Source organism: Vombatus ursinus, unplaced genomic scaffold (assembly GCF_900497805.2).
Source record: "Vombatus ursinus unplaced genomic scaffold, bare-nosed wombat genome assembly UNPS02014799.1, whole genome shotgun sequence".
NCBI lineage: Eukaryota > Metazoa > Chordata > Mammalia > Diprotodontia > Vombatidae > Vombatus > Vombatus ursinus.
In genome coordinates this window covers 44490043-44502798 of record NW_020954577.1, presented here as the reverse complement: position 1 = coordinate 44502798, position 12756 = coordinate 44490043, and the positions used below count along the sequence as shown (strand labels likewise).

General features: G+C 45.9%; 1 protein-coding gene across 1 annotated transcript in view; it reads left to right on the top strand.

The window, feature by feature from the left end:
- Positions 1–12756, top strand: part of OSBPL10 (oxysterol binding protein like 10) — a 256026-nt gene that overhangs the window by 109835 nt on the left and 133435 nt on the right. Inside the window, exon 5 of the mRNA XM_027871943.1 lies at positions 5780–5971. Within this exon, the coding sequence (XP_027727744.1) occupies positions 5780–5971 (192 nt within the window). The remainder of the gene's footprint in view (positions 1–5779; positions 5972–12756) is intronic.

Sequence of the window (12756 nt, the reverse complement as noted above, 5' to 3'; positions counted from 1 at the left end):
TCTGTGTATACATACAGTCCCCTTATGGTACCGGGGAAGGGGGCTGGATTTGGACTCTAAGGACCTGGGTTCAAATCGTGGGTCTGCCACTTGCTGCCTGTGGCATCTTGGGCACTTCTTTTCCTGTTTCCGAGGCACCATTTCTGCAGCTGTAAAATGAGGGGTTGGATGAAACGAGCTCTGAAGTCTTTCTGGCGTTCAGTCTGTTGTCCTCCTTGTCAGAGGTCTTCAGGCAGAGGTTGGATGGCACTTGTCCCGAGTGGCCTAGATGGGGTTCTTCCTTGGTTCCTCCTCCTCCTCTGAGGGCCCTTCTGCCTCTGGACGTTTTGGCGTCATGGCGTCTGCACGCTTAGAAATGGTGCATTGATCTCCTTGGAAAACAGAAGATGGGCAGAGTATGGAAATTTTGTCCTGCATGGGTAGGTTTAAAAAACCAAGCAAACCGTACAACTCGGCTGATCTTAGCTACTGCATTTGAAGTGCATCGTTAAAGACATTTCTTGGGAGGATTCAAGAAAATGGAGCAAAAAAATTTAATGTGGTTTCAGTTTTGTTTTATAATCAGTTTGCTGAATTTTCGACTTGGAAGTCTCAGTCATTTAGTGTCCCTGAAGCCTTTTCTAGAGTGGAAGTGGCCATTCATAGAAGTTAAATGCCTGTAAGCATTTATTAAGTACTTGCTATGTATTGAACCCTCCTTTTTAAAACAATAATCTTTATTAATGCCTTTTGTTTTTACGTTGTAGTCATTTATGGGTCCTCCATCCATCCATCCAGTGAGCCCTCCCTTGTAACCCAATAAAACAGTTAAATTAAACTAGTTGATGCAGTGTGATAGTTTGTGACTGTGTGTGCCATTTGGCACCAGCAGGCTCCCACCTCTTTTCTGGGAGGAGGGAGGTACATTTCCTCATCTCTCCTCTAGCATCAAAATTGGTTTCTTTTCATTTGCATAATTGAAATCATTATTTATGTTCTGATTTTGTTTATGTCAGTTGGCATCAAGGTGACTTTTAAAGTTCTCTCATCCTTTACTCCAGGACAAAACCATTTTCTGTTATTTTTTTATCCATTTGCCCCTGTTTTTTCAGCCCTTCACCTCCCAGCTGCACCCCAGATTTCTACCCTGCCCTAGCCCTTCTTCCCAACCCCTCACTCCAGTCCTGGAATCCACCCATTGGCTGTGTCTTCTGTCCTTTTGTCCTCTCCCTCTGATTGAATGGCTCATCCTGGAGCTTCCATGGAAGGGGGAGTACCCGGGCCTTCCACGTCTCCCCTTCTTCTACCAGGCTCTCATGTTGGATGCCCTGGTCTCTCCAAACTCATCCCTTCCCACCTTTCACCATCCATTAGAATGGGAGCTCCCTGGGGGCAGGGACTGTCTTTCCTTCTACTTGTATTCCTAGCACTTCCATGTATTTTAAGCACTTAATCAGTGCATGTTGACTAATGGATGCAGACTTGATTTGCTGTTCTTTGCCACCCCTGTTATGAAATCCTGGGTAGAGGTGGGGCCTTTCTTTCTGCTTTTGACTTTCTGGGAAGTATGTCCTCCAGGTTAAAGGGGAAAGACTGTCCTTGCACTGAGCCCTCTGTTGGAGCCATCTTCTCCCTCCTCCCTTCTATCCTTCTTCCAAGCCCACTAAGTCTTGAGAAGCATTTCTCACCCTCTTGTCAATGGGACCAGTCCATCAGTCAGTGATCAGCTCAGTTTGTACCTTGATATTTTATTTCAAAAGATTGTTTGAAAGCACTTTGAAGACCTTAAATGCTCTGTAAATATGAGCTGTCATCATCATCATTTTTATCATGGTGGTTGTTTGTAAATCATAGAATCTAATGCATTTCCTTTGCCCAGCAGAAAACTCGCCACAACCCGAATGGGCTCCTGCAAACTTGTTTGCCAAACGGTATCTCATTTAATTTGTATGAGCAGAGAGCAATATTTTAAGGAGCCTTGTGGTGAGATTTTCTGTAAAACAGGTCTGCTTGTAATTACAGTGTGAAGATGCGCCGCTTCTACTCCTGGCCTTAGCTCCAGTGACCTGGTTCTTGGTGTCCCCAGCCGCTGACCCTTCTTCTCTCTTTAATTGCCACTTTTCCCGTCATTATTTTCCTTGTCTGGGAGAGCCAATCACTGAAGTAAGGAGACACAAAAGCACATTTTGTGCTTGGGATCCTGATAACCTGGCAGTCACCTGAAAACAAGCAGTCTGAGGTTGGATTTGAACTCAGGAAGATGAATCTTCCTGACCCTAGGTCTGACGCTTTATTCGTTGTACCACCTGGCTGTGTGCATTCCTTTTGAATACGAACCCAGATTTTTTGTTAGTTTGTTTGTTTTTGGCAAGGCAATTGGGGTTAAGTGACTTGCCCAGGGTCACACAGCTAGTATGTATCATGTGTCTGAGGCTGGATTTGAACTCAGGTCCTCCTGACTCCAGGGCTGGTGCTCTATCCATTGCTCCACCTAGATGCCCCCTAACCCAGATTTTAAAACAAAATCTAGGCAGCGTGAAGGGAAGAGGAGGTATATGCTTCTCTTTGGTGGGAGTTTTAACAGCATCTGTCTTCTCCTGGACTTGAATGTGGTCCACACCTGGCGGTCTGCTTTCATCCTGAGAGTGAGAAGAGATGGACGCTGAGTTTGCCTTGGATTTCTCCCTCCATGATTGCTTCTTTGTGATGTCGCCCATGTGATCCCCATTGCTAAAGGGATCCTGTGTGGATTTTAGATGGCTTCCTGTAAGCCTTGTGCTGCCAGACTTATAGCTTGTCACAGGTCTTACTACCGCAGACTGGAGATAGTGGCTGGTGGCAGTTTTCACTCTGGGTACTGGAAGTTGACCTTTTGTCCATCCCGCAGTTCGCAAGTGATGCTGAAGCCCTAAATTTTGGATTTAGCTCTAGCAGAGCACCATGTGGGGCATGGAGGCAGTCAGTGTTTCTCCTTGCCCATTGATGGCTTTACCGTGGCTGAAGATCTCTCCCATTTGCTCTGTCTGTGTTTTGTACAGACCTAGTGACTGACGTATCATCAGCCCTGTTAGGCTGTGACCCTGTGAGGGCAAGGGCTGGGTTGAGAACTCAACATGGAACCTGGCATGCAGTAAGCTCATTTATGGTGTCAAGGAGGTTTTTTAACTAAATATGTTTCAAGTGAATTTAAGTTTGTTTTAAAAAACTTGATGGTCTAATGTGGATCATGGCGGTGCGTGGTGTTTGGACCCGAATCCAATCTGCAGTCCTTGATGGAGTGCATGTTGGGTACAGTGTGCTGGGTATAGAAAGGCAGTTCCTGCCCTCCAAGAGCTTACAATTCATTGGCGGGAATACATTATGTAAGCAGGTATGGATGTATGTGATAGTTTGTGGTAGGTTGCTAACAACTACAGTAGAGATGAACAGCTCCTGGCAAGAATGTGTGTTTATGCTGATAAAACCAAGGCTCTCAAATTCTTTAGGGCTTGGTATGGAATCACTTTAGAATAGTCAGCTCTTGAGGTAAGTGCTATTATTAGCTCCATTTTACAGATGAGGAAACTGAGGCAGACAGCAACTAAGTGACTTGCCCAGGACAAATGTTGGAAGCTGAATTTGAGCTTGGTCTTCCTTTCTCTTGGGCCAGTGCTCTGAGCCACCTCGCTGAAAGATTAAGTAGTTTTCCCAAGGAACGGCAGGTGGAAGTGGCCAAGCAGTGTGTTTATTAACATTTTATTAATTATTTACCTACTATTCCCTGGCTGCATCTGACTGCAGCTTCCTCTGTTCAACCCCCTTGTCGGCCGTGTCTCTACCCAGAGGCAGGAGAAGGCGTATACACTCAGCATCATCCTTTGAAGTCATCTTGGTGCTGCATTGATGGGTGTTCTGGTTGAGGCTGCTTTCTTGTGCGGTGTTGTGGCCATGGTATACATTTTGCTCCTGGTTCTGCCGGTTTCTCTCTGCATCAGTTCATTAATCTTCCCAAGTTTAACCGAGTTCTTTAAATGCATTTCTTAACAGTGCAATGAGGCTGTATTGTATTCATGTGTTATATAAGATATTGATCTAAGCTTAATTTCTGTCGGCCTTCAAAACAGTTTAGTTTTTTGTTGTTGTTGAGTCATTTCAGTCATGTACTGACTCTTTGTGACCCCATTTGGGTTTTTCTTGGCAAAGATACTGGAGTGGTTTGCCATTTCTTTCTCCAGCTCATTTTAGAGATGAGGAAATTGAGGCATACAGAGTGAGGTGACTTGCCCAAGGTCACACAGCTACTCAGTGTCTGTGGCTAGATTTGAACTCGGGTCTTCTCCCCCTCTCCCCCACCCCGGGTACCTTATCTGCTGCATCACCTAGCTGCCCTGTTAGAACTGTACAAAAAACATGGAGAAGGCTGCCTTGGGAAAAGTAATTGGAGGCGTTTAAGCAAAGACTGGCGGTCCACTTCTAAAGTGTTGCAGAGGGGACTCTGGTCAGGGTTGGACTGGAGCAGATGACTCTCTGGTTTGACTCTCTGGTGGTCCTCTCACCCAGCACTTTAGTGGCAGAGGCAAGACATAGTCTGAGGGGTCATAGTTCAGCACCCTGTCCCTGTGGACAGCTCCAAATTGTTAGGGAGTTTTGCCTGACCTTCTACATGAATACTCACGGTAAATGTTTGCTGAATTGTGTCGGAGCTAAAGTTGAGCAGCCTGCCTGCCCTCTGGGGAGCTGAGAAGCCTTGGGGTCACCTTCCATCTAGTCTGTATTTCTCATGCGTTCTCCAATTTTTGTTTTCAACCCGCATTAGCATGTCTGCTATTTGAGGGCCCGTACTACTTTTGCTTTTTCTTTGTCTTCTAGCATATAGGTCAGGGCCTGGCGGTTCGGTTCAATTTCAGTAAACATTTATTGGGTGCCTCATACGTGCCAGGCACTGTGCTAAGCACTGGGAATATGAATAAGAAAAAGACAGCCCCTGCTCTCAAGGAGCTTACTATTTAATGGGGAAGACAGCACACAAATGGAGGCTGGAAAAGGTGTGAGGGAACATGGGGGGGTACTTGGCATGGGGCACCTAGTTCTGTGGAGCTGAAACCAAGCAGAGCTGCAGATGGACAGTCACTGAGCTGGACACCCACTTTCTGCCCTCTAAGGGAAGCTTTGGGAGGAGTTCAGTGCTTTATATCCTCAAGCCCCCCAACCAAAGGGAAGGAGAGGCTGAGGGAGGTGGCATCCAAGGCCTGAGTTAGTGGTGTGGGGGTGAGATTAGAAGTGATCAGTTTATTCTGAAAGGGGTTAATCACACAGCAAGTCCTTAAAAATACTCCTTGGTGGTCAGTAATAGCTAGTATCTCTATATGCATTAGGGTTCTTAAAAAAAAAAAACCTTTTAAAATGTTATCTTATTTGATTTTCACAACAGCCCTGGGAGGTAGGTGCTGTTATTATCCCCATTTTATAGATGAGGGAACTTAGGCAGACAGAGGTTAAGTGACTTGCCCAGGGTCACACTGCTAGTCAGTGTCTGAAACAGGATTTGAACTCTGAACTTCCTGATTGAAAATGCAGGGCTCTATCCACTTCAACAACTAGCTGCCCAGATGTTAATTCATATGTAGGCTGGTTCACTCACTTTGAGTTGTTAAAGAGATTAGAGTAGCTCCCACTCATCATCTCCCTCCCTGTTCACTCCCACACCCATATATGCTTGTACCCCCACACCAAGTCAAAACACGTCCCTCCAGGTGCTTGGGAGCTGTGTCCTGCCCTCTTGTGCCAGTCTCTTAAAAGATTTCTATTCTACTTATTCTAGAGCCCTCCAAGCTCACGGAGCCGAAGCCTGACTTTGCTCCCCCACGGAACATCTAATTCGTCATCCCCCAGTAGCCAGAGACATCTCACCCCCGCGCCCCCCACGGTGGTCACCGTCACCCACCACAAGTCACCCGCTGCTGCCCGAAGATCAAAGAGTCACTATTCCGCCCAGCTCCATGACGTCCGCGAGGTAGGCCATCCCCTCATGCCATGGTCAGGGCTCCACGTTTGGGGGACTAGCCTCTGGCTGCTTCTGGGAGACCCTCTCCTGTGGATTGATTGGGACACTCAGTCACATATGGATAGAAATCCTGGCCCTTAGGAAAGAAAAACCTTTAATATTGAAATTTGTTTCCTGTCTCATTTTGCGAATGACTTGTGATCAGCCTTAACTTTCATGTCGTGTGTACAGAGCCACGCAGTAAAAACAGGAGGGGGAGGAGAAGGACAATCACTTTGTTCTGGGCCTCAGTTTCCTCTGCTGCAAAATGGGAGGGTTGGAGTATGTGACCACTCAGGCCATCATCTGATGCATGTGCTCACCATGCTTCATGGCCCCTGGCTGAACGGGGATTTTTGTTCATGGACAGGTTAGACCTGGTGGCCTCCAAGGTGTTGACCTCTAGAAGGACAGTCGGTGAAATGACCTCAGCTCATGGTGTGAAGGGAGGGTGGGGGAGGGGGGAGGTAAGAAAAGCAGATCGTGCAGAAACAGCGGCTTATCCAAAACTCCTTTTTGGCTTGTGGGGGGTGGGGCGGTCTTTCTTTCAGTCTGATGTCTGTATTTCAGAATCAGAGAGGATTGGTCCTAGGTACCCATGGCTCATTCTTCAGTCTCTCTCTGCTGTCCTCCCTCCTGCAAGCTTAAACGTACTATTGTTGACCTGGGCCGTGGGCGGGGCTGGGGTTGTAGGTGCCCAGCCCTCTCCAGATGATTGACAACTGATAACTAAAATGGGAATTGTGATTCAATCTAGAAATTGTTTGCATTAATAATATCAATTGGATGTTTGTAGGGAAGGAATGTGAATTCTCTCAGCATTTCTTTCCCTGGCTCCTCCTGGTGATAACTGGTGGCCGACACTCAGGGTGTGTGTATGTGTGCGCACGTGTATGTGGGTGTGTAGGAGTGTGGGAGTGTGTGTATGTGTGCATGTGGTTTACTGTGGCAAGGTTTTGTGGATTCATTTTTTTCATCTATTTTTAAAAAATTTTTTATTAATTTATTTTGATTCATCAATAATCATTTCCATATGCTTTTGAGTTTAATTTTTCTCTCCCTCCCCACCACCCTCCCCAAGATGGTGCACAATCTGGTATAGGCTATACATTTACATTTTGTGGATTCATTTTGGAAGCTGTTACTGCTGTATGTAGACTCTTGCTTTTCGCCTTGTACTCCCAGCACTTCACGCGGTGTTTTGTACATACTAAGTGCCTAATAATTGCTTTTTCATTCATTTGTTTGTTCCTTCATGTCACCTAGAGAGGAGTTATTATTCCCATTTTACAGATGAGGGCACCGATGCAGGAAACTGAAGTGATTTGATCAGACAGTTAGGAAGTGCGGGGAGTCCAACCCCAGCCTCCCGGTTTTCAACACTGTCATTCTTTCCTCTGCATCCCACAGTGTGTAATGCTTTCTACCTTTTGTTCTACTCTTAAACAGATGATAATACTTATTTTCTTTTTGATGATGTAGCCTGGAAAAAATGGAAATATTATAGTGCTCTTCATATCCTTTTTATAATAAATTTCTAAACGAGCCTCTGTGGTCAAAACCACTATTATCAGTGTGTTTTTAAGTCAATCCAATAAGTATTTATTAAGCTTTTGCTGTGTTCTAGGACACAGAGCCCTCCAAATGAAAGTGTTCTACCCTCCAGAAGTTGACCTTCCACTGAGAGAGTGTTATATTTTTACATAGTGCTGTATAAAGAGAAATATGAAAAAAGAAGAAGGGCTAGGGAGAGCTAGCCCTTCATAGCTGGCTTGAAGGATTTGAAAGGCCTTTTTTCTCTCAGGCCCCAGAGGACCCCAGTGGAAGTTACAAAGGCGAATTTTGGTTTGATGGCGGGAAAACCTTTGCAGCCACAAGCGCTGTCCAGCAGTGAAATGGGCTAGTGAGGGGGCTGGCCCCCTTCCCCGGAGGTATCCTGGTAGAGGTCGGATGGCCACGCGTCAGGAGTGTTGTCCACTTTGGACTGGACTAGAGAGCTGTTCAGGTCCCTTCCCGCTCACAGATTTTGTGACTGATTCTGCCCTGTGGCTGTTGCCTCGGAGAGGTGCCCCTTTCAACTGGAGTTCAAAAGCGTGAGCCTGAGGCTTGTAGCAGGATTTGGGAGAGGAAATGAGCCAACTTTCCCATTTCAGTGATTCCTTGTTCCCCTGGCTTAGTATCTGGAATAAAAAACAAGTGCACCAAAGCTTGTGATTCTGCTGGCTCTCGAGCCTCAGGTGTGTCAGGACAATTCATTAGAAGACCTCTCGGCTGGTCTGATTCGGTTTCTGAACTCTTCTCGGGACTTTGCAGCTCATCTCTCCCCCGTATGCATTGGTGGCCCTTCATGTTGAAAAACGTCTTTCAGAATGAAGTAAAATTTTTTTCTTTTGAAATCGCATTCATTTGGCAAAGCGTGCCCAGTGTCTGTAATTCAGTTCAGCTAGCCTTTACTGAGGACTTGCTATGTGCAAGGAGACTGCATGTGTGGAAAGTGAAGGCTGGTTTCCTGTTGGCTTTTGCATCCAGCTGTGCGAAGGCTCTCGCTCTTGATCCTAAGCAGTTTCTCTGTGGACTTGAGATCAGCAGCTGGGTCAGAATCCCAGAACCTTGGAGTAGGAAAGGACCCGGCCGCCATCTAGTCCAAGGATTCTTAATCACATTTGTGCCATGGACCACTTTGGCAATCTGATGGAGGCTCTGAACCTTTTCTCAAAAAAAAAAGTTTTTAAATGAATAAAATAGAGTTGCAAAGAATCCAATGATATGGACATCCAGTTATCAAGATAAGAAAAAGAAAGTTCATGGACCTCAGGTTTAAGCAACCCTGATGTAGCCCAACCCATGCCCAAAATGGATCCTTACTTCAGCATCCCAGGCAAGCGGTCATCTTGCCTCAGTCTTAATTGCATCAAAGTATTCCATTGTATTCATGTGCCACAACTTGTTTGACCTTGTTGTCAAGGTCTTGTTGGATGTTCAGATTGCCTCCATTTTAAAAAACAATTATACTTGGAATGTGGCTCTGAAAATGTTTAGACATCATATCATCTTCATAATTTCTGTAAAAAGATGATTGTGAAACAGTGCACTGTTGCAATGATGAGTGACATCATCTAAATTAGAGCAACATATGCATTTTTGACGTCATTGGAAAGGACAAAACAAAACTTAACTCTGGATAATTATGATGATCAAACTAGCCCAGGAGTGTGTTGGGTTCCTTTCTGGGCCTTCTCTTCTTTATACCGTTTTGCTTGGTGAACTCATCAGCTTCCATTTCACTATCTCTGTAGAAGCTTCACAGATCTGTTTATCCAGCCCTAACCTCTGTCCCAACCTCCAGTCTTGCATCTCCAACTGCCTATTGGATGCCAGATTTCCCATAGACACCTTAAACTCAATATATCTAAAACTTAACTCATTATCTTTCTCCCAAATCCTTACCTTCCCCCTCCTACCTTCTCTGTTACTGTAGAGGGTACCACTATCCTCTCAGTCCCTCAGGCTCCCTACCCAGGCATCATCCTGGACTCCTCACTATCTCTCACTTCCCATATCCAATATGGTGCCAAGGCTTGTAGATTTCACCTCAGCAGCATCTCTGAAAATGCCCCCTTCTCTCTTCTGACATGGCTCCCGTCCTGGTTCAGACCCTCATTGCCTCATGCCTCGACTGTGGCAATAGCTGCTGGTGGGAGGAGGTCCGCTTTCCTTGACTCTCTCCCCACTCTGGTCCATCCTCCATCTGGCCATTATAAGAGTTCTCTCTCCTTCGTACTTCCATCCCCAATGCCGAGCTCTTCCTTATGAGAAATTGAAACAGTGGACGGAGCTCAGCAGCACAGGTCGGGCTTTGTCTTCATGATGCCCACCTCTCTGCCTTAATGAGGCATTTAATGGGGCAAAAGCACTATGCTAGGCCGTGGCAATGCACAAGTGTTTGCTCTCAGGGACCTTACATTCTGTCATGGAAGTTTCTTGTTAGAAACCTGAAAAACATCTCAGAGTCTTCCTTGAGAATTTTCACTGAACCTCTCTCTATGTGTGTGTGTGCCCCTGTCACTAGTGGGAAAAATGCAAAATGAAATCTCCAGGGTATCTGTTGATTACAATGAACGTCGATAAATGAGAATCAGAATTTATTTAGGATATTGACCAGTGTGGCTGGTGCTCATCGACTGAATATTGATTTGTAGGGGGGAGCGAGCAGTGGTTGTGTGGCCTTTTCAATGTATTTTTGATATTATTCTGTAAATTAGTGAAAAAATAGGATTTGCTTTCTAGGAATTCAATTTATGCTGTGCTTTTTGGATTTTTATTGATACCTTTTGCTTTTACATCCTCTAGACGTCCTCCATCTCTCTTTCTGTCTTCCCCATCCTAGAAAACTATTCTTTATAGCAAAGATTTTTTTTTGAAAAGAATAGGAGAAAAGAAAAAAAATGGCCAAAACTGAACAGTACATTGAAAAAAATCCAATCAGTGCCATGTTCCACACCCCTGGACACTGCTCCTCCTTCGCCCTCCCCCTGTGCCAAGGAAGTGGTGCAGGTGGGTGTCTGGGCTCAGCCATGTGCCATTTTCCGATGTTTTGTGGTCATTGTTCTTTCCGTTTACATTCTCGTAGTCATTGTGTACATTGCTTTCTTGGCCCTGCCTTGTATCTGAGCCCTGTGCGCTGCTCTACTTATATTTGTAACACATAGACTTGGCAGGCTTTCCATTATTAAATGTCCAGCAGTCTTTTAAAACGAGGAGCTATTCAATTAGTAGACCCAGCAAGAGGCAATTAAATTAAACCATGTATCCTTTCTTGGATTAGTCAACAAAGCAGTCTGTAAGTAGGAAAGCCCAGACCCGCCCTTTAAATCCAAACATGCTAGTTAGGGGAGTGAATAATGACTGCCAGAGATCTGGCGTCTTTTTTTTTTTTTGCATTTGGTTGAAAGCTTTCTCTGCGTTTCAGGCCTAGCTTGGCTTCAGAAACTCATCAAAGCTTATGCATATGTGACTTCAGATCCTACCTCAAACACTTATTAGCTGTGTGACCCTGGGCACGTCACTTAACCCCTGTCTGCCTTGATTTCTTCATCTGTCAAAGGAGGGGTTTAGTCTAGAATGGCCCCTGAGGTCACTTCCAGTTAAGATCTAGTATGTTTTGGTTCGAAATTCTTCTACCAGAAATGCCCCCTTTGCTAGAGGAATCTCTCATGACCCTGATTTATGTGAGATGACCAGTATAGAACCAGGGGAATATAACAGGGCTTTAAATAGATCTTTTTTCTGTGCTTTGGGGGATGGAGGGCAAGGGGTCTTAGTTTGCCTTTTGGTGTTTTAAACATATGTCTCTATGTGTGCCAGGGGCGGCAGGTAGGTGGTGCAGTGGATAGAGCACTGGGCCTGGAGTCAGGAGGACCTGAGTTTAAATCCTGTTTACTAGCTCTGTGACCCTGGGCAAGTCCCTTTACCCTGTTTGCCTCAGTTTCCTCATCCGTAAAATGAGCTGGAAATTACAAGCCACTCTAGTATCTCTGCCAAGAAAACTCCAGTTGGGGTCATGGAGAGTAAGATACGACTGAAAACGATTGGATACATATCCTGTAGAGGTCATTGGTTGACCTTAAGAGTAGATCACAAAGTGTCAGGCTTGGAAAGGCCTTCAGAAGTCATGTAGGCCAACCTCTTCATTTTACAGATGAGCAAGCTGAAGTCCACAATGGTGAAACAACTTGTCCAAGGTCATAAAGGTAGGAAGCATCAGGTCCGGGATTCACACCCGGGTCCTCAGACTCCAGGTCTGATGCTTCTGCTGCCCCTCAGATTCATCATCCCCGCTGCAGCATGGCCACCTCTGGCTGACGGGCCCCCACTCCTTCTGGAGGCTGCCCTTTCCAGCTTAGGATGGCTCTAAGGGGTAGGGAGTTGTCCTTCCCTTGGGCGTCCATCTGCCTCTTTGGAGCCGCCCACATTGTGCCTAGCTGTGGCCAGGCAGAGGTGGGTGCTTGGCCGGGGGTATTGTAGGGCTAGAGTGAGCAAGGAGGACTCAGATGATGTCCACAGCCAGCGGGGACGAGGAGGAGCAACCCATTCTTCTGGTTAATGCTGTAATTTCTAGAGAACGGGGTGGAAGCACCCCAGTGTCAGGTTTTAGGCACGGCAATCTGTGTGGGCTGAACTTGAGCCTCAGTGTGCCTTTTCTGGGGAGGATTCTGAGGATCCTGCTCAGAAGGTGGTCTTCTGTTGTGGATCATTTCAAAGAGGTAGATGCTCCCACTCTTTGTGTTTCTCTTGTCTTGGACCCAAGGAGAGCTGGGGGTGTGGCTTCATAAGCCTCTTGGCTCTCAGAGAAGGGTGCTAAGTGACAGATTCCTTTATGGCCCAGCCCTGGAAGGTTGTCCCGGCTGTTTGGGGTTCATGGAGGTAATTGATGCGAAGCAATGCCTCTAAATGCTGGCAGCCCCAGTGGTTAATGGACTCGTTGGGAGACCCAAGTGAAGGATTATGCAGTGGGGGGGACCGGGTGGTTCTCCCCTCAGCACTTCAGTCCTTTGAGATCAATAGACTTGGGTTCCTGGTCTTGGAGGTCTTTGTGGGAGGGGCGTCTGCCGGGGTTTTCTTTTCTTTTCTTTTCTTTTCTTTTCTTTTCTTTTCTTTTCTTTAGCAATTCATTTGACTATTTGAAAGCTTTTATGTGCAGGAATCCTTCTTTATGGCCAAGAAGAATTCCTCATCTCAGTTTTAGAAACCTTGGT